The 25,327-nt window shown below is 43.7% G+C and overlaps 1 protein-coding gene across 1 annotated transcript in view; it reads left to right on the top strand.

Annotated features, from left to right (window-relative positions):
• WIPI1 (WD repeat domain, phosphoinositide interacting 1) overlaps window positions 1-25,327 on the top strand; it is a 219,374-nt gene that overhangs the window by 184,725 nt on the left and 9,322 nt on the right. The window contains exons 11-12 of the mRNA XM_085617301.1: window positions 5,941-6,065; window positions 22,606-22,706. Of these exons, the coding sequence (XP_085473427.1) occupies window positions 5,941-6,065; window positions 22,606-22,706 (226 nt within the window). The remainder of the gene's footprint in view (window positions 1-5,940; window positions 6,066-22,605; window positions 22,707-25,327) is intronic.

Here is a 25,327-nt window from a genome sequence, read left to right as displayed (position 1 = left end):
ACCCGAAGTTATTGGAATGCTTTACATGACCACCAGCAACATTACACCAGATCCGCAGCTTATCTATTTACACCACATGCTCTCCTCTTCAGTGGTGCTGGGGCGGGGGCGGGGGCGGCGTGCAGGGCACTCACTCACCTATGTCGGAGTTGCAGAAGGTTCCTCTCTGGGGCCTTGATCTGACTGGTGCTTATGGCAAACCTGCTTCTTGCAGGCGCTCTTCTCTGCCTCCTCATCTGAATTGTATGGCTCTTTGTTTTCTGTCCATCTGCCTGCGCTGGTAAAGAAGAAAGTGATAACTAAAGCATATTGCGCGTTTTAAAGGGCTTCCCTTCCTTCCTGCCGCATAGCTACCTAGCAGGTGACGTCACGCGTTGCTCTGCCGTGACGCGTCACTACTGGTGTGAAATTGCCATTGTGAACATGCACCGCAGTGTACAAAGGTTATGCATGCTCACATGATGACTATTTGTGTCCTGAAATCCCAACCCGATGCAGTGAGTACCGGTACTACGGAGAAGTTCTGGTTATAGTGCATAGTGCTGCTAGCATTTTGTTGATCTACACATTGTTATGCCTTGTTCATGAGTGCTGTGTTAATGGGGATTGATTCATCCAATGGGAGCCCAAACCAAGCGCATTCCACGAACATAAAAGCAGGACTACACTCTTGAATTGACTGAGCTCTGTATAACAAAGAAAACACATACAACCTGGAACGTACTGGAATTAAATGCAACTATTGCAGACAATCTTCTGTGTTTATTATATTTTCTGCCTGTAACTTTTGACTAATACTGCGATGGAAAAAATAAAATTTTGCCTCCAGCTGTGTTCAGTATTCCCTGTCAAAACAAGCATTGATAAAGCCAATAGGTCTCAGCTACGCGAGAGGTACTAGCGTTCTCAATGCCTTTTAAACATGTTGTGCAGATGGTTAAAATTAAAAATATCAAAAAAGTGCAAAGCGCTGGTGCCACATTATAGCTCTTTTTATTTTCGAGTGGAAGAGCGGAACAGGCAAGCAAGGACGGAGATAGGGGAGGTATGTGGAAGCAAGAACGAAAGGGTGAGGCCACAGGGGGCAGCAACATGGGGAAGTGATGGGTGGGAGGGGAAAGCAGCAACAGATAACAAAAACAGCACTACCTTCAAGGCACGATCAGCGAATAGACAACCATTAAATGTAATCAATCTGTGCTTGGTCCATGCCCCAGAGGAAAGAACTGAAGTGACGCAGGCCTCTGGTGGCCATTTAGGGTGTGGCAAAGCAGAGTGACTCGGACTCCAACAAATTCTGAGCAATGGGTGGGTTGCACGCCCTATATAGTGTACAATAGAGCATAGTGCTTAAATCTGTGGGGCGCGCCCCTCTGGGGAGGTGCAACATCATCTCAAGGGGGGCGCGCACTCCACCTTAAAATCCCACTGTGCCTTTCATTGATTCCCACGTGCACGACGTGCCCATACTTTAAAGAAAACGTTTTGCCTACTGTCTTCAGCTCTCTCAGCGACTCTGACAATGTAATGGGGTCTGGTCCAAACCTGCCTCTCAGACAATGACGTGCAGGCACACTGTTGTTAAGACATGACAGCAATGCCGAACGGTAAGAAAATGAGCCCTCTTCCAAACAAAAACAGCACCCATGCATACACAGTGAGCCTGCCTGTTTTCTATTTAAGTAAAAGGAAAAAAGAAAATGGGTCATTGTGTGCCTTACCTCCCCTGATCAAATGGCACAGAAATCTAAAAATACAGATCAGAGCCCAGTGGATGAAAACACTCAGGTGCTCACTAAATTTCGAACCGCCGCCTTTGAACGAGTTGGTGTATTCATTTGCTAAAGGTCCGTGTTTTTCAGAACGGTGACTGAAAAGGTGCAGCTGTCCTAGCGCAGTCACATGATGAAAATTTGATTCTGTGTATTTTTCTGTGCCAGACCCCTTTTTTTAATCTCAGAAATGTCTTCGATCCCATGGTCACACGTTTGATTCCCTGTAGGTCCACTCAGCAGTACATGTTTCAGAGGTCGATAAAATGATAGCCATTTAGTTGGGGAGCAAAGACATGATGTCACTTTGTCAAAGGTCATGTGATGTCTCTTCCTGTGTTGTCGCTGGGATCAAAATTCTGGTGGCCTGGCTTTTGCCCTCCAAGCAGATCTTAAGGTTGAGATGTATGCCCAACAGCTGTGCAACACGCACACCCAAGTCATTTTAGCAGGGGGACAATGGTGACTGGCAACCCATCTTTTCAATTAGGTATTTAAAATTGTGTACAACCTTTCAATCCACCAAAGCACCGATGCCTGCTGGATTTTTGTATTCCACATGCAGGTAGCACAGCTGAAGGCTCGACAGAGCAAAAATTGATTGCAGCCCTGGTAGTCACTGTCCTGCATGGCCCCTTTGGAAGCAGCAGAAGCCACTATATGAAAGTAGCAGAGGAAGGCCTGGAAAAGGAGTAGCCAGGCCTTCTGGGGAAGAGTGGGTCCACTACCGGTTGGTCACAGGTGTTGAGCACTTGGATGTATGTAGAATCAGTAAGGAGTGGAGTGCAACCTTTACTTCAAGGTGCATTCTCCGTGGTAGTAATTAAAATTGGCTGGTCAGTAAAGAGCTCCACAAGTGATACATTTAAGACATTCAAGTATTGGCCTCTTGCTTTATGCCACGAGATAAGAAATCTCCTTTTTTGTGATAAGCTAGTTTGAGGTTAATTCACAAAGTTAGTCTTCTTGCAATGGGAAGGGTGCTAATCCCTGTGTATTCAACAGCTCCTCTGTTTTTAGGTAAAGGTAAAGATAGCACAAAAATGCCTGGTAGCACTGCTGTATTATTTGTTCTTCCAGAGGAATGTGCATTTGGAGGTTTAGCTTTTCAATAATGTTAGGGGCATGTGAGTCTGAGATTTCCTAACAAGCATCAAGGTATACCCAACAAAAAAGGATAGGGCAGGCTGGAGCTCCTGGACAGCAGTAACAGACAGGGTTAGGAGCATGCATTTTCAGTTATTTAGAAAAGTAAGCCCATTTAGCATTGGGGCTCAGTAAGATAGTCTTGACTATGTTGTCCACTGTAGTCCAGTACCTCTTCACAGCAATGTAGGGCAGAAAGGCCACGGAGAACACGCTAGCTTAACCCAAACTTAATATCAATAGACCAGGCTTAAGGTGAGCAGCGGCAGCAGAGTTTTTAGTAGCCCAGGCCCAGCGGCAGAACACATATGTAAAAATTGAGGAATCAGAGAAAGCAGGCTAGATAGAAACATCATTTTGTAGAAAATGCTGCAGAATACCAAACAGCATGCAATAAGGCACCTAAAACTCCAGGAAGGGAAACATTTGGAACTTAATGAACCATAAAACCTGTGTACACCATGGTGATCTACATAGCAAGGAAACAGTGATCCCTCTTTCTTTCTCCTTTTTAATATAATGTATAGAAATGGTTTCACAAATCTAACAATATGAACATTATGTGCAAGGATTAATGTGCTGAAGGACATTTTAATTTGTTTTGTTCTACTGAGATGTACACTGCCCATTGTTGAACTTCAAGCAGTAAAGTTTTGAGCTAATGTTTGTAAGTGGCTGTGGATGTAGTAGGTTCAATCCGTTATTTGCCAGATTTGGCGTGGGATATGCGGATGGCGGTCGATTATGTAGTGTAACAGATTCCAGAAATTTCTGTCCGGTGGTGGGAGTGTGGGGGCCCGACATCTAAAACAATTCATCTGTGGGGGGGTCTCAATCTAAAAAAGTTTGAAGACCTCTGCAATAGATGTGTGTTGCAGGCTCAACCCTAAAAAGTAGGGGAATGGTTTTTCATAATTATAAAAGTATGGGCACATCATGACCCTCCGATTCCGTCCACTTCAAACTTTCATACACCAGTGCTCATCAGAAGGACAAAATATTCCGTGGTGAACATGGCTTGTTTCTACTTAATTTTTGATCTAGAGACAAAAAGATTCCAGGAGTACTTTTAAGTCCATATTAGAAAGTACTTCTTTTATGAAGCCCCTGGCCTTTTTTTTCCTTGGATGGAAGATACCTTCTGGTTCAGAGATGTAGAATAGATGTGATTTTGACCTTGCTAAATAACCTTCATGTAAGTACTGCTGTTGCCCATGTATCATAACCTAATAAAGGAGAAGCACCGCCAGAAGTATTTTGACAGTAGGCAGACCCTCCAGCATTTCGCGATTTCGCGATTCACAAAAAAATCGCGAAATCAGCTGGGTAGGGCGATGGCCGCGATATTTGCTATTTCGGCCGCAAAAATGGCCTCCCGGCAGGTATGAAGAGAAATGGTGGCGTCTTATTGGCTGTACGCAAACACGTCACTACGTGTCTCCGTACAGCCTTAAAATAGAATAGCAGCCGAGACTCATTTCCTTCCATGCATTTAGGGACCCTGATGCACACTGGCTAGGCTAGGCCCCCCTCAGAAGAGCGCATGCTGTGTGGAACCGAGTCAGCAAAGAGAAAGATTGGTACCGCACTCAGCATCCCCCCCGCCCCCTGGCTGAGTTGGAGTGCCAAGACTTGCACTGTGCTTCCTCCAGGACACAAAGAACAGTTTTCAATTGTAAACAATTAGACCGACAGAAACCACATCTACAGACGCACTAAAGACGACTTGACGGACTTTCATTAGGGTTACCCTTAAAGTAAACTAACAGGCAAAGTAGTATTGCGAAACCAAGAAGCAGATTATGCATAAAACCTTCACTCTTGAAATCACTGGTACAACATGCGACAGAATAACTGTATGGTGCTCCTGAAGGGTTCCCTAGAGACGGAAAAATGGTGGAAGAGTCGTTGAAAGGTTTCATCGTGACAGTGGCTCCTAATGCAGGCTATAGTGCCAACATGTCAGCTGCTGGTAGCTTCCACTCAAGTGGGCAGAGAAAGCACTCGTTTGTCATCAGTGGCTGTACACAAATAGCCACAGAACGTAGGACAGTGCAGTGCAGCACACTTCGCAATGTGTGAGCAGTGCCGACATGCCACCACTCAAACTTCATCATACAAGGTTTGGTTAAAAGGAGGAGCCTTCTACTTCGGTGACTTCATCAACCGTTTATACTGTTTTGAGATATAAAGGTAAAACCTTATTTTATTTCTTCAGTAACTGTTACCACAGATTGAGCCAACGCCTACTTGTGACACTTATTAAATAGGATTGTACTATTTGAGTAATTTCCAATTTAATAACATGGTCATCGAAATCTCACATTTAGATGCCATTTCATTGGTGTGATTTTCATTTTAAGCTTCTTAAAAATGTTTTATTACCTGTTTGTTCGCCTGGTTTTTGGTTTGCAATGGCATGCTATATTTGGCTGAAGAATGCCATAAAGGACAGCTGTGGCATCATATTGTACAGACCCCCCAGGATATTGCAGCATGGATTCGCAAATTTAGTGGCACAAATATGGAAATTTAGATCTGTAATCAGAGCCCACGCTGTGTTGTGTAGGCACGAAGCAGGAACTTAAAAGGACAGGTGTTCTCTGTCCTCAATACAGTAGAGACAGCCTCTCATCGGTTGCACTGGCATGGGGTGCCTGCCGTCCCATATAGGTATGACTGTCACCTGGCCAGTACCAGTACTTTACTAGCCTGCCCATCATTTCTTTTTCAAGACTTGTAAAACAAAATAGAGAAAATCTGCTAAAACAGTTTCCATTGATTTAAGACTGAAAATGAATGATTATGAGTAAAATAAAGTGCCGCAAAAATGCCGCTATATTTCCATAATTGTGCTGCTAAATTTCCATATTTGTGCCGCTAAATTTGCAAATCCATGCCGCAATATCCTGGTTGCTCTGAGTAGGGATGCATAGGTCTGTTTGATTAGTATTTTGTTTATTTAGTGGATAACACCAACAGATAATATATAAAATGTTTGATTATTCTCTAATTTAACCAGTCTGTGCGGCTCAGGAAAGCTTGAAGAAAACCCAGATAATGATGCTGTGCGGTCTCCCGTACCTCAGTCCTATGCTGCAACCGTTGCCAGGCCGAGCCTGCTGCCTTCATCTTCTTCAATGCCAGGTGAGCACGGGCAAGGCTCATGACCTGCCCTCCAGGGGCTAGAGTTGCCATTATTTCGTGCAGGTGTATCCACAGACAGCAGTGGCAGCAAGCTTTCGGCAGAAAGTGTATTTTGTGATGACTTCTTGCTCTCTGAAGCCACAGCTCACTGGGCAGGCTCCCTGGGGAGCTTTTTTGTGATGTTATGGGAAAGGGGCAAGGACCAGACTAGACTGTCCTAGTAGGGACATGTGCCAGCTGATGTGCTTATTATGGTAACGTGATATTATCAATATGTGCATATGTATGCCGGCGGTCCAAAAAAATTGCCATTAATTGCAGTGAGAATAAAATGTCGAGTGCTGTCAGCTGGAAAGGCCAGGTAGTTTCAGAACCCTGGTAGTGCGGAATCTGACTGTTGCTCGAGTGATTCCTGGAGGCCCAGCCCTGTATGGTTCCCTTGTATGAAGTAATGCTGTTTGGAGGAATTTACATTTTTAGGTCGAGCCTAGAGTCAGCACACATGCGCTGCTCTAGGGGAGACTTGTAGTAGTGGAGTATGTAATGGAAGCTCCGTCACTCTCTGGCCATATTTGCCATTGGCTTGTGTCAGTGTCCTTCATAAATGCTGGCGTCTGACTTGTAAACAGGCTTGTTAGTCCCTCCTTCGTATCGCCCTGTCTCCATTTGTACCCTCCCATGGCGACTGGACCTTTTACCTGTGTCCTTTCGATATTGCCTGCATTAGCCCTTTTGGCAAACTCTTTGCCTAATTAAATTTAAAGAGCACTGGTGAGATGCCAGCTTTAGCAATGGCGGCCGTATTTGCAGTGCGCTGTGTGCGCTTTTACTTTTGCTTACTGGCATTGGCTTAACTTTTAAATATCGGACCCTTGCTCCCCCCCAACCTATCCCCACCGGCAGGGACGCCACGCGATGGGCACCCTGTGTTGATTACAGAATTCTCCGGATGCTTCCTCCATTGTTCCCTCCTCCTTCTCTCTCCCATCCATGCCCTTCGTGTAGCTTATGTTTTTTTATTTGTATTTATGGCAGCCCCACGCATTCCACAGCACACACATGGTGCTGCCTCTCCTCCATTCAGACAGTGCTTCTGCAGCTGCAAAACACCGCCTTCATTTTAGTCTGTGAGCACTATTTACTTTATTGACTTTCTCTTACTGCAGGCACGACGTTTTTGAATATAAGCAATGCACGTCGTGCCTGCAGAAAGCAGCTGGTACAATGGTGGCCGGCATTCCAGTGCCATAGGTCTCGCATTTTTCTCATTTTGTTTGTAATACACTTTGACCATTGCTCCGACCTTGGTCGTGGCTGTCCTGGCCTGCCAGAGAACCTCGAGGTTGGACAAACACACACTGGCACAATCTTCCAGTATGATGAGAGCAGAACTGGCTCGCTGATTAAACTTTTCCTCCAACCTCCCTGTCACCTTGCCCAGAAAGTGAAACAGTAAGCAGGAATACAGAGTGATGGACAAACCACGCACTGCCAGTAGCATAACAAAGTAGTGAAATAGAGCCATATTTGCGCTGAAGATTCCTGTTCTTAGCCATGGGCCTGGTAGCACTGCACCTCTTGCACTACTATTGATAGCACTGCTTTAATGGAACAGAAATATCATGAGCAATCCCAGGATAACTAAGGAAGCAGAATAGAAAGTGTGACATATGGGCCCCAGCTACCCTTCCCCCACCCACCCACCTCACCCCTCAACGCACAGAAACACACGCATAATAGGAGGACGGAACATACCAACCCAACAATAAATTCCATACTCACCAAAGTGGTTCCAACTGTCTGTGATGAACATTAATACCTTGTGCACCAACAATTAATAAGTGATTCCCAAACAGTCAGAAGTCCACAATAGACCAATGAAACGAAAATGAGCAGCGAAGAAACGAAATCTAGAATTGCTCGAGCGCGGTAGATAAATGAAGGAATCCTTTGTGTGCTGCCGGCCTCTACAGTGGCTGGGGAGAGTGGCGAGTAGTCTCCTCAACAAAACATCCACTCTCTCGCAACATCCACAGCTTTGCCGGCCCGCTCTGACCAGATCTACTCCCTCTACCGAGGTAAGTCGTGCCTCCTGCCACAATACACCGGATTCAGCACTCTTGCCTGTCTACGACTTCCTCTGGCTGTCCTGCCTCGAGTCAGTCTGCATATCACAGCGGGAACTGCACACTTTATATATATATATAGTCTGCTAAGCGACCCCTGTCTCAGCTTCGCGAGTCTCCAAGGAGAGTGAAAGTGAGTGGTTTTGGGGCAGGGGCGGATTGGTACTGCGGGCACTCGGGCATTGGCTGAAGGGCCGGTGTCTCAGTGCCCTCTGTGGCCCGTTTTTTTTCCTTTCCCAGTCCACAGAGAGCACTCGACAGGGAGAGTAAAGCAGCCTCGCTGGGTGGCTATGTGATATGGCCACGCTGCAATTATCAGCTGTGGCCTCTCCTGACCCCCTGCCAAACAATCACGCTGATGGTGGGCTGGGGAGCGGGTGATTGTGTGCCAGAATCGGCCTCCCTGAGGGACAGGTGTTGCTCAGGCAATTGAGCCATTTTCACCTTGGCCCACCTGGGGCCCAAGCAGCCCAGAAATAGTGTTTGCACTTGACACCTCGCCCACAGCCCTTCTCATGCAGGGCATTGTGGGCGAGGAACAATTGGTCTCGCTGTGGGGGCCAGGTGATGTTGTGAACTCGCACCATCTTCACCTCGAATGTGGGCCACTTTTTTCGGCAGTGTCTGGGCCAAATTGTGATCCCAATCTGACCCTGTTTTGGGGGCGAGCTATTGAAATAATTGCAGATGAAATTAGCATTTGTAATGCAATAGGTCTCACATTTACGTGAGTTTTGAGCTGTTGGCATTGTAAATGACAATGCCTTTTTATTTATGTTTTGGTTTTTGAAACATAAATCAAAGGCATTGTCATTTACAATGCCAATAGCTTAAACTTGCGTAAATGCGAGACCTATTGCATTGCAAAGGCTTGTTAAAAAAGTGAATACAAAAATAGTCGCAACAGCACTTGCCTGTCACCTGCTGGTGAGATGGGGTGAAAACGGTCTCCTCATTGACATGTTATGTAAAGAGATGCATGTGCAAAGACAGCCAGACGACACCTACGTTTGAATTGCGAGACTTATATTACCGACTGGATTTTGGAAATGCTGCAGAGTAAAACATTTCTGCAAGAAGCAATATATGATTAACTCGTATATTCTGCTTATGCATCATAGCAGGCAATAATAGCAGTTATAACATGAGGATGTTCGTGTGATAAAAACCGATTTGACGCTTCGTCAGGGGTATTAAGCACTATATAAATGCAATTACAATACAATACAATAATGGGTGGCTGGAGGAGTAGTAGTAATCCACAAGCATTAGCAAAGTCAACAGGTCTGATTTGAACGCACTGATACATGTGAACGAACACAGGCAAGCACAAATATGTGCGTGCCTCCCTGTAACCTGCATCTTTCTGTGCCTAAGAAACAGGGTGCACAGAGACACGTCACTCGTAATCTGTTGTGCAATTGAGCATGTCCGTGTTCGTATACAGTAGAATAATAATGACAGTCATATATATTATTAATAATGCACACCAAAATATTCTGGGCCTCTGTTTAAACATCTTCCAGTTATTAAACCAGGATTCACTAGCAAATTTACCAGCAGCAAAACACACAAGGTGAAGTGCGCTTCTTATGCATAATGTGATGCATTATACGTTGGAATACTGCAGCGGCTGATGTCAGGCCGAACGGCATTCTGCTAAATAGGTAGGCTCCAAAGGGTGTTATGAAGGATGTGAGGGCTTTGGAATCATGGTGGAGAGCTACCTGATGGTACGCTGCAAAAAGGTCTAGGACGCTGAAATATTTGGCACCTTGTATTACACTGAGAATCTCATTAATGTTGGGGAGAGGGTGTCTATCCACCCAAATGTTGGAGTTAAGATCCCTAAGATCCACACATAGGTGGATACCTTTCCCACTTTCCTTAGACGCGACCACTATGGGAGCTAACCACTCCGAGCTTTCAATTCTTTCAATCACACCACAAGTTTCTAGTCTCTCTAATTCTCTTCTGAGAGGATCTCTTATAAGTAAAGGGACCGATCTAGGTTTGTGAACAGTTGGTTTGTGTTGTTTCTTCAACTTAATTTTATGTAAGAAACCCTTCAGCAGACCCAACTTGTCTGAAAATACTTCTGGAAATTCTTCACAAACTTCTTTCCTACGCAAGATCTCTCAACCAAATACACTGATTCTGAAGCATTGGGGTCCAATTTTATCCCAAGATCTTTTTGGTGTTTCCACCCTAATAAATTCGACCCATCCCTTGTAATGTAAACTTTCCCCACAGTAACCCTGTCTTTGAAGTTGATCTGCATAACGAGCATGCCCACCAAGGGTACAGGATTGTGGTTGTAAGCACCTGGATTGATATCAGGGGGTAACATTTCATATTCCTTGCTTGCTGAGTTGGATTTGAATGTAGCTTCATTTATAACGGTATAGGGGGAACAAGAGTCTGCACATACCATATACGGAATATCATCAAGGAGAATTTCACCTTTGGGGTAGTTACCATTAGATAATTCCTTAGAGTCTGCTACTTGGAATACAATGTCATCATTCAAAACGGTGTCATTGTGAAACATGTGAGTGGCATTTTTTCTTATAACATTGCAAACTTTAGAGAAATAACCACGATTGTTGCATTTCCTACACGTAACATTCCTAGCTGGACAATTTACATTGTTAGCTAAATGATTGGATTACCACAACGGAAGCATTTAAATTTTGAAACATCAGTTCTTTGTTTTACCTATTCAGTGGGAGGCACTTTGTTCATAACATCTTTAGTTGACACCTTAAGTACACCATTATCATTGACTTGTTTGACCTCAACAGCATCTTTCATTTCACTCATACAAAATGCAGTGTGCTCTATGCTTTTTGCAATATCAATCGCTTGTTTTAATTCAGGAGCATCAGCTAATAATTTCTCTTGAATTTTCTTGTCACAAGTACACCTAACCAACTGATCCCTGATTAAAGATTATGTTAATGTACCATACTCACAAGTAGAAGCTAATCCTCTTACCACTGCAATGTAATTTACCACTTTTTAATTCTTCCCTTGTGATCTAGAGAAAAATTTGTTGCATTCTGTTATGTTATGTTATGTTAGTGCTATTTGTATTGCGCACGGCTGCTCCAGCGAAGGAGCGTCCCGGCGCACCGACAAGGTGGCGAACACAACACAACTGGGGAACAGAAATAATTATTAAGAAATTGGGGAGTGAAGGATTTAACAAAGCTCAGAAAATAAATGAGTTTTAGCGGCCTTGCGGAAGGAGAGCAGGTCACCAAAGGTCCGGAGTTTCAAAGGGAGAGCGTTCCAGAGTGCGGCTGCCCGCACCTTAAAAGAGCGACCCCCCACCCGACTGAGTTTGAACCGAGGGGCTACCGCTAATTCTTGGTCTAGCGAGCGCAGAGTGCGGCCCGGGATGTAAGGGCACAAGAGTTGGTGCAGTAAGGGAGGTGATAGGCCCTTCAGAATTTTGAAGGAGAGGCACAAAACTTTAAAGTGGATCCGCTGCCTAACGGGTAACCACCACATTGATTTTTTCTCCAAATTGGATTTCAAATTTTTCAAGGGTATTTTGATAGACATCATGTTGAGGATCTTCGTGCGCATCCTCACTTCCACTTTCACCTTCAATTACAGTGTCAGGGAGATCATCAAAAATTTCTCTTGCATGTTTTCCCAAATTATGTAACAGAACATGCTGTTTGCGTACAGAAGAAAATCTGACCCCCCAACAGCAATTAGATAAAATTCAAAAAGATTCACCCATCTTTTCCAAGGAATAAGCGGTTCACCCTCATCATTCAGGAACAAAGGAGGTTGAGACATCGCAAATTATACCATAATGGGAGAGAAGAGATAGGAGTATAACCAAGGAAAAGACACAAGAAGAAAGGAGAAGAAGATGGGAAAGGAGAAAAGTGACAAGTGGAGGAAGGAAATAGAGGAGCTGGCTGGGCACAACTGTATAAATAAATAACAACGATACACGAAGAGAAGACAATCTACTGTATCAGAGAAAGCTAAAAACATGCAAAAAATATAACACTTTTATAAGTATAGCCCAAAATTGGAATGTCAGTGTCAAGGAGAGATACAAAGCTGTGCCTGTCAGCGATAGATGGACTGGCTAAAAGGTAAAACAACAGCAGAACCTGAATAAAACCACAGGGTAAAGGATTTCCACTCAGCGAGTAAGCTGTGCCTGTCAGCGGTGTAAGACTGGCAGGCAAACACGTGTACTTGGTAAGGTGGTGATAGGCTGAAGAAATTGACGTAGATTTCTGTCGCTGAGATCAATGATACTGCCACGCTTGAGTGACACTGAAGAATCCAGGAAGAACGATCCTCACCGCTGTGCAGGGTGAAGATGCTCCTGCTGCGAGCAGAGTGAAGGTAATACCCGCAGCCTCGCCTGATTGACAGATTCCTTGCAGGCTGGTGAGGAAACTTGAAGCGATAACCTCCCACAGCATATGTAAATACGTTCCCGCTGCGAGCTGAGGCGGTGTGTTGAATTTGACACCGTCGCTGAGGGAGGTACAGCTGATATGAACACTTGCTGAAGGGCTGACAGCTGTGCGCTCCCCGAGAGGGGGGGCTGGTTAACAGTTGCGCATGACGAAACAATTACCTCGGGGAAGTTGACAGATTTTTCTTCCGGCCGAGAAGGCTTCACAACGTTGCGCAGGGTCACTGCAAGTTCCAGTACTAAGCCCCTCACAAAACTACAAGCTTACGTGGGGTGAGAGGAGAAGTAGCATCGCCCTAGAATGGCGCTACACTCCAGCACAATAAACGAACCCCAACGTAAAAGAGCTTCATGATACTCAGACAGGGAACGCTGAGGTGATCAGATGCTGACGAAAACGACACACATGTGAATAGAATTAGAATATAACAACGCTCTGCACAAGCATAGCTACGCTGCCACAGACAGGACACAGTCATCGAAAGTGCCCAGAATGAAGGCTTGGGGCAATTAACAGAAAGCTAATCCGGGTGGATTATCGTAAAGCAGGCGAAAATGTCCAAAGCGTTTCCTCAACTTTGAGTAGTTAAAAGTCACGAGGCATCCACTCACCAGAAAGAAAAAGTTGGAGAAAACGTTGCAGTCCAACGAAGTTCAGGAATTTACAGAATCTTCAGCTGGTGTGGAAGAAGCATGGGGAAGATCTGGAGCTGCCCCCAGTGTAGCAAATTGTCGCCAAATTGTTGGAATAAACTGCTGACACAGGGAGTTGAAGAGAAGCTGTTTATTCTGTCCAGATCCTCAGGCACCAGCTGGCAACTGAGGTACACCAATGTTCTAAGGTGAGCTTCACCTCAACATTCTATGGTAGGGAAATACCAGTGGGAAAGGAGGGGAGGAGCAGGGAGGGAAGATGGGTTACAAGGAGGCAAGGGAGATACCAACTAAACATTATATAGTAAACATGTGTAATGACGTTCAAAGGTTACAACACAAACCTCATTTAAAAGGAAAAACAAACGTTGCGTCCTGTCAGTGAAGATATTAGATATTCTGAACTCAAATTGAAATTTCCAGAAGGGTTACTTACATTTCTTCAAATTTGAAGAGACCGTCTAAAGGACTTCATTTTTTCAAAGACTGTGAAATTTATTTTTGTAAAACTATCTTGCCTAAGCACTGTTTTTATACAAATATCTACCATTTTCATAACCACTCTCAGGTGATATATAATTAATTTAAATATTAAAATAAATCAGACAAAACTCGTTGTTTGACAATTGAAATATATATATTACAGCGGAATCGTGACTGCACCACAGGGTGCGGTTTAAACGGGACGACGCAAAGCTAACACCAGTGCAGGTTGGTGCACGCTTCAGCTCCTATTGACTGCCACAAAGCGGGGCAGGTCCCCTTCAGAACGTTGTACATCTAAACTTGGTTTTATTTCAATGACGAGAGCGCATCCACTTGGAAAATATTTGCGCACTACAACACCCAGAAGGCCATTGGACCACGCCCACTGTGGCAGGTGTTCAAATAGACTGCGCGACAGCGCTTTCATCTTTACCACGCCACTGATGAAAGGTTATTCCTGAAACGCGTCTGGCGGATTATGCAAAGATGTTTTATTTCCTGAAAGGGTGCCTGCTGGCAAGCACTCAATAAAGAAAAGTGAGCTTTACTTAAGTCGTGTGGCATCACCTCAAATGGGCTCCTGTGTGTTTTGGAATATATATATATATATATATATATTCACTGAAAAAACCATAGGTTTCACACATGTTATAGTTAGCGGAAATTTTACTGATAAAAAACCAATGAAATTGCCCCGTTATAGTTAGTGCTGGCAACTATAACTCACGCGACCGCAATCCTCTGCTGATGCTAATACTGTATTTAGACACTTATTTGCCCATGTCTTCTTCCATACATTTTTAGCTATACATATATTACAAATATTTTTTTTTATAAAGACACATATGTCATCAGCAGAAGATTGCGGTCGCGTGAGTTATAGTTGCCAGCACTAACTATAACGGGGCAATTTCATTGGTTTTTTATCAGTAAAATTTCCGCTAACTATAACATGTGTGAAACCTATGGTTTTTTCAGTGAATTTGCAAGGTTTTTTAAATGCTAATTCCTAACTATAACGTGTGTGAAACCTATGGTTTTTTCAGTGAATTTGTACGGTTTTTTAAATGCTAAGTTACTTTACGCCATTCGAGGCGTGCGCGCCCACTTAACGCAGTGCGTTCCGTGCACGGTTTTTATCAACTTTAATAAGCCCTGTACATTTGGTGGCCTTCGGCCACCAAAAGCACAGGGGGTGGGGTCAATGTGGATAGTGTTTTTTTTATTTCGATTTTATAATTTCATGTTGCCAAAATATAGTTTTTTTACTGATGTAATAAGCCCTGTACATTTGGTGGCCTACGGCCACCCAAAAGCACAGGGGGTGGGGTAAGTGTGGATAGTGTTTTTTTTATTTCTATTTTTTACCGTACGCTTACGGTAAGCGTACGGTAAGCGTACTCGGCGAAATTGCCGAAAAAAAAATAAAACCGTTTTTGCTCTTGGGGGATGTTTGGGGACTCCCTCAACATGACTATGTGGGAGGGAGTTGTCAAAACAGCCCCGTAACATGTTTTTGGGCATCATGTTTGATAAATAACACTCAGTGCGAGAGACAAAATGGCGGACGCCGCTTCCTGGTTTCGGCCGATTCGAATGTTTACTAAGATCTAAGAGCCAATCAGAATCGCGCTCGCGCACGCCACCGTACGCGTACGGTAAGCGTACGGTAAGCGTACCGTAAGCGGGCTCAGATATATATATTGATTTAAAGGCTATTTTCTCAGAATCTACTGAACAGATTTACACCAAACCTACAAAAGGCACTTCCTTGACATAGGGACTACCTCTCTGCCAAATTTCTAGTAATTCTGTTCAGCCGTTCGGGCTGTAGCTCGTTCTAAAGGTCCTATGGAAAAATGCATGGGAAAAACGCGTTTTGGGACCCCCCTTTTATCTCAGCCCCCGCTTGACGAATCCCCCCGAGACTTTCAGGGTAGGAGCGGAGCGTAGCGCCCCACCTATTTTGAGAAATTCGCGAGGATTCATCGACCGGCGCCAAAGTTATTCAAAATAGAATGTTGCGGATTTCCTATGGAAAAGGGGTCCTAACTATAACTACCTACTGGCGACCGCCAGTAGGTAAAATATATATATATACACACACACAGTTCTATGCGTTTCAAACTAGTAAAACAACATTGCTTTAGACCTGAAACAATTCCTTAGCAAGGTCCGTTTTTGCTGCTCTTAATTGGGGTAACCTGCATGCCACATGTATAATTCCTGAGAGTTCCTTCTCGTTTCTGCAAGGTCTATATACTGTGTACAATTAATTAGGTTTATAGTAGCCCACGCTCTCTGCTTAGGTTGAAATGTCACACAGTTGCGTTACGTGCGATCTAAAACTATTTATTGTTAAATAAGGGGGGGGGGGTATCCCTGCGCCCCCTCTTGTGCAACCCCCAATGATACTACATTCTCTACGTTCGCGTCCATCAAATTACATACCTACTAAATGGAAGGTCAACGAACTATTTCACAATTGTTTTTAAGTAATTTTTAAAAAGAGGGAAGTAAGGGATCGTAGCGAAAAGGTAACGCTAAGCAATGTGTATTTTTTAAATGAAGTTGAAATACTCGAATAATGTTGAAGAGCAAAAGGACTGCGTTGTTCACAGCATTCCAGGGCTCCCATGTACAGTGTGACGATCCTTATTGGGGCGGGGCCTGTGAGGAGACTCATCCACTATGGGAGCAGATGTGGTACAACAAGAGCTGCCTACTTTGGGACTGGCAAACCGGCTTCGAATCGCGGCGTCAGCTGAACATCCTGTGATTCCAGGCAAATCACTTAATCTCCCCTTGCCTACAAAAAATGAATGTGTCCTTGTGTTAAGTAACTGGTGCTCATGTAAAGCGCTGCAATGCCTTCGGGTTGAGTTTCCGCTGTATAAAACTGCAAAAAAAAGTAATAATCCATCAGTATTCCTGGGTTGATCATAAAAGCAGCCCCAGGAACGAAACAACTGATACCACTACAAAAAGCAAAGTAAAATTAAGCAGGGAAAGAGAATGAAGGCGTCTTTGCATTCGCGTAATTATGAAGTACAAATAGATTATTCAAGCAATTGAGGGTTTTTTAGGCAAATTATCAAAGGAAATTATTAATAAATCCTGGTGTGAAAGCTTGGAATACGCGAAATGGTTCGATGGTACTTTGGCGCCCTACAGTGGCGTATGAGTGAACTGAGAACTGCCAGTTAGTGCAGAAACAACACGTAGTTGGCCAATATACACTGGTCGTCCTCATTATGATTGGCAGAACAGATTATAACCACCCCCCATGTACCGGTACTCCAGGGCTCTGAAAAATCTGGCACATTACGAGTTGGACACTGACAGTCCACTTGCAAATGAAGAATAACTGGAGGAATCAGTATTTCAGTGTCAGGTTTCCCCATTTTAGCCATATTTTTACCCAGCGAAAGCTAAGAGATCTGCAGTGTACCCTCACATCTCATGGGGCCGCTAAGGACTGTTACCGGCCCTATCGGAATTATGAGACCACTTGTAATGAAGGCAAGTGATGGCATATTTTTACAGGTGGTAAGTTCAACAAGGTGTAAGAGCAACGCAAACCTTAAGTCTTAGTTTGAAGCCTCGCTAAGCCACTTTGCGTGGCTTTGAAGGGCTTCAAAAAATATCGAGAAATGCAATGCAGCGCATATCACTGCTTTGCAATCCTCTGAGCCAGGCAGACATTGCGGGGTGTTCACACGCAACTCCTGTGATTTTGCGCCAGGGAGGCATTGCAGGTGTGTTCCAACACAACTCCCATGGTTTTGCGCCAGGGAGGCATTGCAGGGCTTTTCCAACACAACTCCCATGGTTCTGCACCAGGGAGGCATTGCAGGTGTGTTCCAACACAACTCCCATGGTTTTGCGCCAGGGAGGCATTGCAGGGCTTTTCCAACACAACTCCCATGGTTCTGCACCAGGGAGGCATTGCAGGGGTGTTCCAACACAACTCCCATGGTTTTGCGCCAGGGAGGCATTGCAGGGCTTTTCCAACACAACTCCCATGGTTCTGCACCAGGGAGGCATTGCAGGGGTGTTCCAACACAACTCCCATGGTTTTGCACCAGGGAAGCATTGCAGGGGTGTTCCAACACAATTCTCATGGTTCTGCGCCAGAGAGGCATTGCAGGGGTGTTGCAATACAACTCCCATCGTTTTACGCCAGGGAGGCATTGCAGGGGTGTTCCAACACAACTCCCATGGTTTTGCACCAGGGAGGCATTGCAGGGGTGTTCCAACACAACTCCCATGGTTTTTGCTACATTCCCAGATTTACCAAACCTGGTAAACCGGGGAATGTGCCAAAAAGATACGCTTCCTCAGGAGAGGCAAAACGAGAAGAAACTTCTTTATTTCTCCTTGTGTTTTTTCATTTCATGATTGTTTCTGTGCAGGAAGGTGCTCCTTTTTTTCTATTTATTGACTTTTGTTACAATAGTGGCACCCTCACTTTAGATTTGAACATTTTAAGCTAAAGCAAGGGTGCCACGATTGCTTCAAAAGTAAACAGGAATTTGCTTACTTTTGAAACACTTGCAGCACCCATCATAATAAGATTGCAGAAAGCTGTAAATGCTGCATGTGAGCTTAAAAGAGGAGCTAGGAATACAAAATCTGGTCGGCCTGAAACTTTAGGGGTGGCGGGGCATTCATTTCCCCTCAACTCTCCCGTATACTGGTGGAGGTGACGATGACGGTCTGAAAATCAGTCAGGACAAATTTGTGATTATTTTGGGCATGGTCATTCTCGTTAGTGCTGCAAGGTCGAGGTGGTTCAGCTCAAAATACTCAGGTGGCTTTAGGAGGACTAAAATAAAAATACATATACCAAATGCACTGGTGGTTTACACTCAGATAATTTTATTATCTTCTTTAACAGTGATTTGGGATTTCAAATAATTCAGAAACACCTGAATCCAAATTCCATTTAGAGATGGTAAGAGGTGATATAAACCCACATAAAATGTGAATAAAGTAGAGGTATTTTTTTATTTCAAATGGAACAGATTTTATTGTGGTCCGCCAAGCAGAAATGAACGCGATATGCAAATACTGTGATTGCAATCCCCCTGCGCCAGCTACCTAAGTATGCCGACTTTTCAAATAGATTCAACCATCTGTATTGACTGAGAGCCTTGCTTCAGTGTATAATAACACATCTGCATGTGCATGGGTAACAAAATTAAGAACGGCAACATGTTCAGCGATAGACTATCTACATACTCCTGTTTGCTTATGAAAAAAGCTGCTTTCAGGCATATCAACTTTTTGTCCTAATAATGCATTATTTTGTTAATATTGTAGCTTGAAGCAGGATGGGGAGGACTCACGTTTACTTGAATTCGTGTTTGCTATACCGCCTCTGCCACAAAAGTAAAAGATCTCTTGCAATACACTCGTACCAGCAAGTAAAATGCAGCTCACATGGGTCCGCTTTCAAGTCTACTTTTGTGTCTGCTTTAACTGACTGTTGTCTATCTCAAAAGCTGCTCAATGAAGAGATTTCGCATGTCAATCCTCAGTGTTGATGCTTACATGGAGCAGCCCTATCGACAGAGGCGCAGTATGCCACGCTTCTGGAGGAAGGCAGACAGACTGTCCAATGCCAACATTACCTCCATCAACAGCGCCTTGTGACGTTAAGAGTAAAGCTCTTAAGTGAACCACAGGAATCTGTTCCTGATGCGTGCCAAAGTCTTACAAGTAGGATAGCAAACTCACAAAAGATTCAGCACTGAAATAAGTCAGCAATGTATTTCGCAAAAACCAAAGAAACTTCTTTTTTACACATAGCAGGTGTCCACTTCCATTTCACTACAAAGTTCACCTTTGAGTGTGTACTCAAGGGCAATACGGTCTATATCACTCCATTATTAGCAAGATCCTCCTCACCTGAAACAGAGAAGAATAATGGGGTACATAGACTTGCTACACCCTTTACCCTACACTATCGACTCCTAGTATACATCAGGTTACAGGTGAGCTAATCCTCTGTGTCTCCTTTCATGATTGTAAGAAAGTGAACTGAACTCACTGTGCACAACAACTTTCCCAAGTTATCACCAGATAGCAAACATATCAATCAGTCAATACACCTGACTTATAAAGCGCGGCTGATCACCCGTGAGGGTTCCCAGGCGCTGGGAACGTTCAGTGGAACAGCCAGGTCTTGAGTCCTTTCCTGATTTCCAGCAGAGAGGATGAGGTCCGGAGGTGAAGGGGGGAGGTCGATGCAGGACTTAGCAGTGACGTAGAAGAAGAGAATTGCATAGGGTTTTGTATAGTAGCCTGGTCTAAAGTTCCATAGCCTCCTGGTTTTTGGGGGGATTTTTTGGGGAGTAGTGGGTTCTGACCATGAGGACTTCATTGGGAGAAGATGAACGTGTCTGACTTTGCTCTGGCCCCTGAAAGTGAGAATGATATAGATAAGGATTCTTTCTGTTTGGGTGCTTAATACTATTTCTGTGATCACTAGTCACACTCTAGCCTTGGCAGGTTTCTGATCTTTCTTGTTTTGAAACAACTTTTTAACTGCCAATTACATACTTTTCAGATTGCAGATCTTCCCTGTAGTAAATTAAATTGGATTGAGGGGCCAGTTGAGTTTAAGTTTCTCTTGGGCAGAGTTAGAAAACTTTTCCGGACTTCTCCAATGCCAAGTAACTGGTGCTGTCATAAGAGTAACACGCATTGGTAAATGCATTAGGTTTCGCCTCTGTGATTAATAATAAGCTGTTTTTGTTGTATGTTGTAGCTTGCTGAGTAGTTGTACAATATAAGTTACAGAAAGTCTGTTAAAGTATAACTTGTTTAGTAGAAAAATGCAATATATTACTAGTGGTATAGTGCAGGTAAGTAACAACAAAATTTAGAAAAATTAAATGAAAGATGGAAATAATATAATTATTTGATGTAATAGCAATATTATGTGTTAAGAGGAGTTCTGACAAATGTTAGGCCCAGTGCCACTGCACCTGCTGCACCATTCAAATCATGCTCTAGTGCCTGAAAGATAACTGCATTTGTGACTGCCTGCCTAGTAGTAAAATATAGCAATATTTGGTGTTTAGAGGAGTTATGATGACTTTTGGCCCCAGTGTCACTGTACTTGCTGACCATTTAAATCATGACCCTATACCTGCAAGGTAACTGCACTTGTCTGCTTATTTAGTAGTTAAAAATAGCAATATTTAGTGATAAGAGGAGTTCTGATGACTTTTGGCACCAGTGCCACTGCACCTGCTGCACCATTGAAATCATGACTCTAGTGCCTGCAAGGTAGCTGCACTTGTGTCTCCTTATTTAGTGGTTAAATATAGCAATATTTGGTGTTTACTGGAGTTATGACAACTTTTGGCCCCAGTGCCACTGCACCATTTAAATCAAGCCCCTTTCAATTACAAGGTAACTGTAATTGTGACTGCCCGTTCAGTAGTAAACTATAGCAATATTAGGTGTTTAGAGGAGTTCTGACAACGTTTTGCACCGGTTGTCACTGCCACCTGCTACACCATACAAATCACGACCCTAGTGCCTGAAAGATAACTGCACTTTTAAGTGCCTGTTTAGTTATAAAATATAGCAGTAATCGGTGTTTAGTGGGGTGCCTGGAGCTCTTTTGTACTATTGAAATCAAAACACTTTCGCTTGCTAGATGACTGCACTTGTGACTGCCTCTTTAGTTGTAAAATATACCATATTAGGTGTTTAGAGGGGTTCTGATAACTTTGGAACCTGGTGCCACTGCACCTGCTACACCATTCAAATAATGGCCCTGTTGCCTGCAAGATAACTGCACTTGTGACTGCCTCTTTAGTTGTAAAATATAGCAATAATATGTGTTTAGAGGAGTTCTGACAACTTTTGAGCCCGGTGCCCCTGCAACTGCTGCACCATTCAAATCATTACCTTGCTGTCTGCAAAGGTAACTGCACTTGTGATAGCATTTTTAGTAGTAAAATATAGCAATTTTAGGTATTAGTGGATTGCCTCGAGGTTTTGGTCATAGTTCCACTGCACCTGCTGCACCCTTCAAATCAAGTCCTTTTTAACTGCAAGGTAACTGCAATTGCGACTGCCTGTTTAGTAGTGAAATATAGCAATATTATGTGTTTAGAGGAGTTCTGACAACTTTTGCGTCTGATGCTACAGCACCTGCTTCACCATTCAAATCATGACCCTGTTGTCTGCAATGTAACTGCACGTATGGGTGCCTGTTTTTAGTCAAATATAGCATAGCTCTTGAATATTAACTTTATTTATAATGTGCAATAGTTGTTACATTTAGAATTTGATCATAATGACCAAACAGATTAAGTTGAAAAAATTAATCCGATAATGCCTTCAAAGTGGAAATAAAGGTACTGAGGCATGAATTGGAAATGTCACAAATGTTCTAAGGTTAAAGCATCTACTTTACACAACTAAGTAATAAAAAGCAAGCATTTCAGCATACTGTCTGCCTTTTCCATGGGAAGAGAACTTATTTTGACAGTGAATGGGGCTTAAGCAGTGTGAACAGCTTTAGTGGAGGTATCGTAAATGCTTGCAGCCAGAGGAAGTTAACAAAAGAAAGAAGTTCCACACAAAAGTGAGTGAACACAGTAATTCGACTCCAGTAACTGATAAGAGCCTCCTTTTAAGATACATTAAATAGAAGAAATTTCACAAGCACAGCGCAAGCGCTGTGCAGGCGAACCGTAAAAACAGATCGTGTTTTTTTGTTTGTTTCAGTATTAATTCTGCATTGGCCATCGTTTCATCCTGAATCTCATGCTGTCCGCTTGTACATTTCCAGGCTACTCCGAAGATGGAGGGACGTTGCGCGGAGAGGTGATCCCTGAGCACGAGTTTGCAGTTGGACCTGTGCGTCTGGATGACGAGAATGAGTTCCCACCTGTGAGCATTCAGAGTCGTTAAAACCACAGAGCAGCCCTTTTACCAACAAGGAGATTTAAACTCTTACAGAAGAGATGGAGGTTCAGACAACCACTCCAGCTCACGACAAACGCCACATCTGCAGAATCCAGGCAGTATTTGCTATCAGTGTTATGTGCCAAGGGTTGAGTCCTCAAGCCGATGGTTGCCAAGCTAACGAATACCCTAGTGGTAACATAATGATATTACAACCAAGCACAGTGCTCTCAGAGGACGTGCCACGTAAATCCCGGCATGCTGCTTGTTTTGTTCCCTGTGATAGTTTAAATTTCAGTGTACTTTAAGCTTTGGTTATTTATAGTGGTTAATTTTCTTCATGACCATTCCCTGAAAAGATCACACGACCCTTCTGGGTCAAAGAAGCTAGGAAGGGAGTGTATAGCATAGGTTTTTGTTCTGGGAACAACTTTCTGTCCCAGAACTGTTATTTTTTGGAATCCTAATTTAGACTGTATCTAACTTGTATAGATTTCCGCTTTAGGTTTCATTTAACCTTTACTTTCGTAATTTGTTTTATTCAACTAAAAGGACATTCTACCTTTTGATGTGTATTCTTTCTCTTTGTCAAGACACATCATTTCTGTTGCATATTTTACCTACTTGAAGGGGGCAAAATATCTCAGTGACTTAAACACTTACTGCTGACATCTTCTGTGATCTGTAGGTCCTTGGTTCGAATCTCTGCCATGCAACTTGGCCTTCCTACTTTCCAAGGTCAGAACATTTGAGTTGCATTAAATCGGATAACATTAGCACTTGTTATTTACACATCTTGGAAAAGGTAAGTTTGCAGTATAAAAACCTATTTTCTCCATTTCAATCGGGGTTTAGCAAAGCGGATGGTAAATGAAAGTCTGCAGGGATTTGTCAGCCATTGGAACATTCATTAGAGGTAGAGGGCACATGATCAGGGGTATAGTGAAGACTCCCCCTAGGTGGACTGTTCCAAGAGAAATCTGGAGTTCCCAAGCAAGGCTGTATCTTTGAAAGGCTAGTTTGGTTGATGCCTTGACTGCTTATCCAATTGACTACTAAAAACTTAGTGAGGGATCGCCATCTTTTTTTGTCTTTAATTATTGACTCAATGAATCTCTCTCTCAGAGATTTTGCAAGGTCGCAACTTTTGTGCGAGGATTTTTGAAGACCTAGGAAAAATTATGTTTTGTAGCTTGCACATGCCCTTTGCTCAAGTTATAAGGCCATTTTACACAATAGATTGCAATCTGGAATCCACTTCTGGCCCATTGTGGTGGTGGTGCAAGGCAATAGCACACACTTGTCTTAATGTGACACTGGCCCTGCGTGGCTGATTTGTAGAAGCAAAAAAGAAAAAGAAAATGAAACACAGGATTTCCATGTATCTAAAACATCAATAGATGTGTTGTGAATGGTTAGACTGCAGTGCCTTTTTAATGGGTTTGCTACAGCTACTGCAGTCAATCATCAAGGCTGACATCCACCCTCTTGTAGATTCGGTTTTCAAACATTTGTGTTGCTTTGCTAAAACTGTGGCCCATTACTGCCACCGGTCAACAAGATTAAATAAATCCATTTCCATAAACTCCAATATGTTTTGATATTGGAATACAAAAATAACTGCCCATGTCTTTAAATAACTAAAGTAAAATAGGTAATGCCTTCTCTCATAAGTGGCCTAACTCCTTCTCAGCTGAAAACAGTAAAGAGCAGCCATTCTTTCATGTCATGGAGATTGGTTGCAGGGGCAGCTGAAAGAAGCGGTTGGTTGTGAGGCACAAATAAACTGGAAAATGGTAGGGCTGCGAGGGCTGCAGCGACTGAGCTGCCTCAGCTCAAGGGGCTCTGAGACCTGCCCGATGCACAGCAGGGGCACTGGATTCCGTTGGTTGGTGGCCAAACTCCGAGCCACTGCAGGGGCTCTGTGCTGCATTACCCACTACCTCTACCAACCTGTTACAGCCCCGCAAAGTAGCCATGCACTCTCACCACATTCCCAGGGCCCCACCAGTGTCTGCGGTGCAGCACAGGCCCTTGGGAGCAGGAGCAAATGGCTCGTCTTTCCTGTGACTCTACCTCCTTCCAGTAGCAGTGGCTGGGCAAGTGAAAATGAAAGGAGTTGGCAACTCATAACTCCATTAACATTTTGGTTAAGCCTACTAGACAGCACATGTGCTGTCTGTTGCGAGGCATATAGTGGCTTACCAAGAACATAGATTGGGTTGTAGCCCACCCATTGCTCATCATTGGTTGACTTTCCTTGTCACTCACATTTGCCTGCTTCGTATTTGTGTCCCATCTTGACAATCTTGTGTTTCTCCCTCCCATGGTGAATTGTCTCTTTACAGTTTCTTTGGCTGGCTGGTATTGCTGCTTCCACTGCACTACTTTTTTATATTGAGTAAAGGACTCCATTAGAGTGCATGTGTATTCAAGCCTTCTCCCTTGTGTATGTCTCTGCCCCTGCACTGTGTTGCTCTCTGTTGACCGACTTCTCGTTCCCTCCCTCTTGCTTCCCCCACCTGCGCCCTGTGTTGCTTTCTCCCAACCCACTGCTGCTTTCACTCATGCCCTCACCCATTGCCTTTGCATCCCCTCCAGTTTGA

The sequence above is a fragment of the Triturus cristatus genome, chromosome 7 (genome assembly GCF_964204655.1).
Source record: "Triturus cristatus chromosome 7, aTriCri1.1, whole genome shotgun sequence".
In the NCBI taxonomy this organism is placed as follows: domain Eukaryota; kingdom Metazoa; phylum Chordata; class Amphibia; order Caudata; family Salamandridae; genus Triturus; species Triturus cristatus.
Note: the sequence above shows the minus strand (reverse complement) of the source record. Positions and strands in the feature narration are given on the sequence as shown.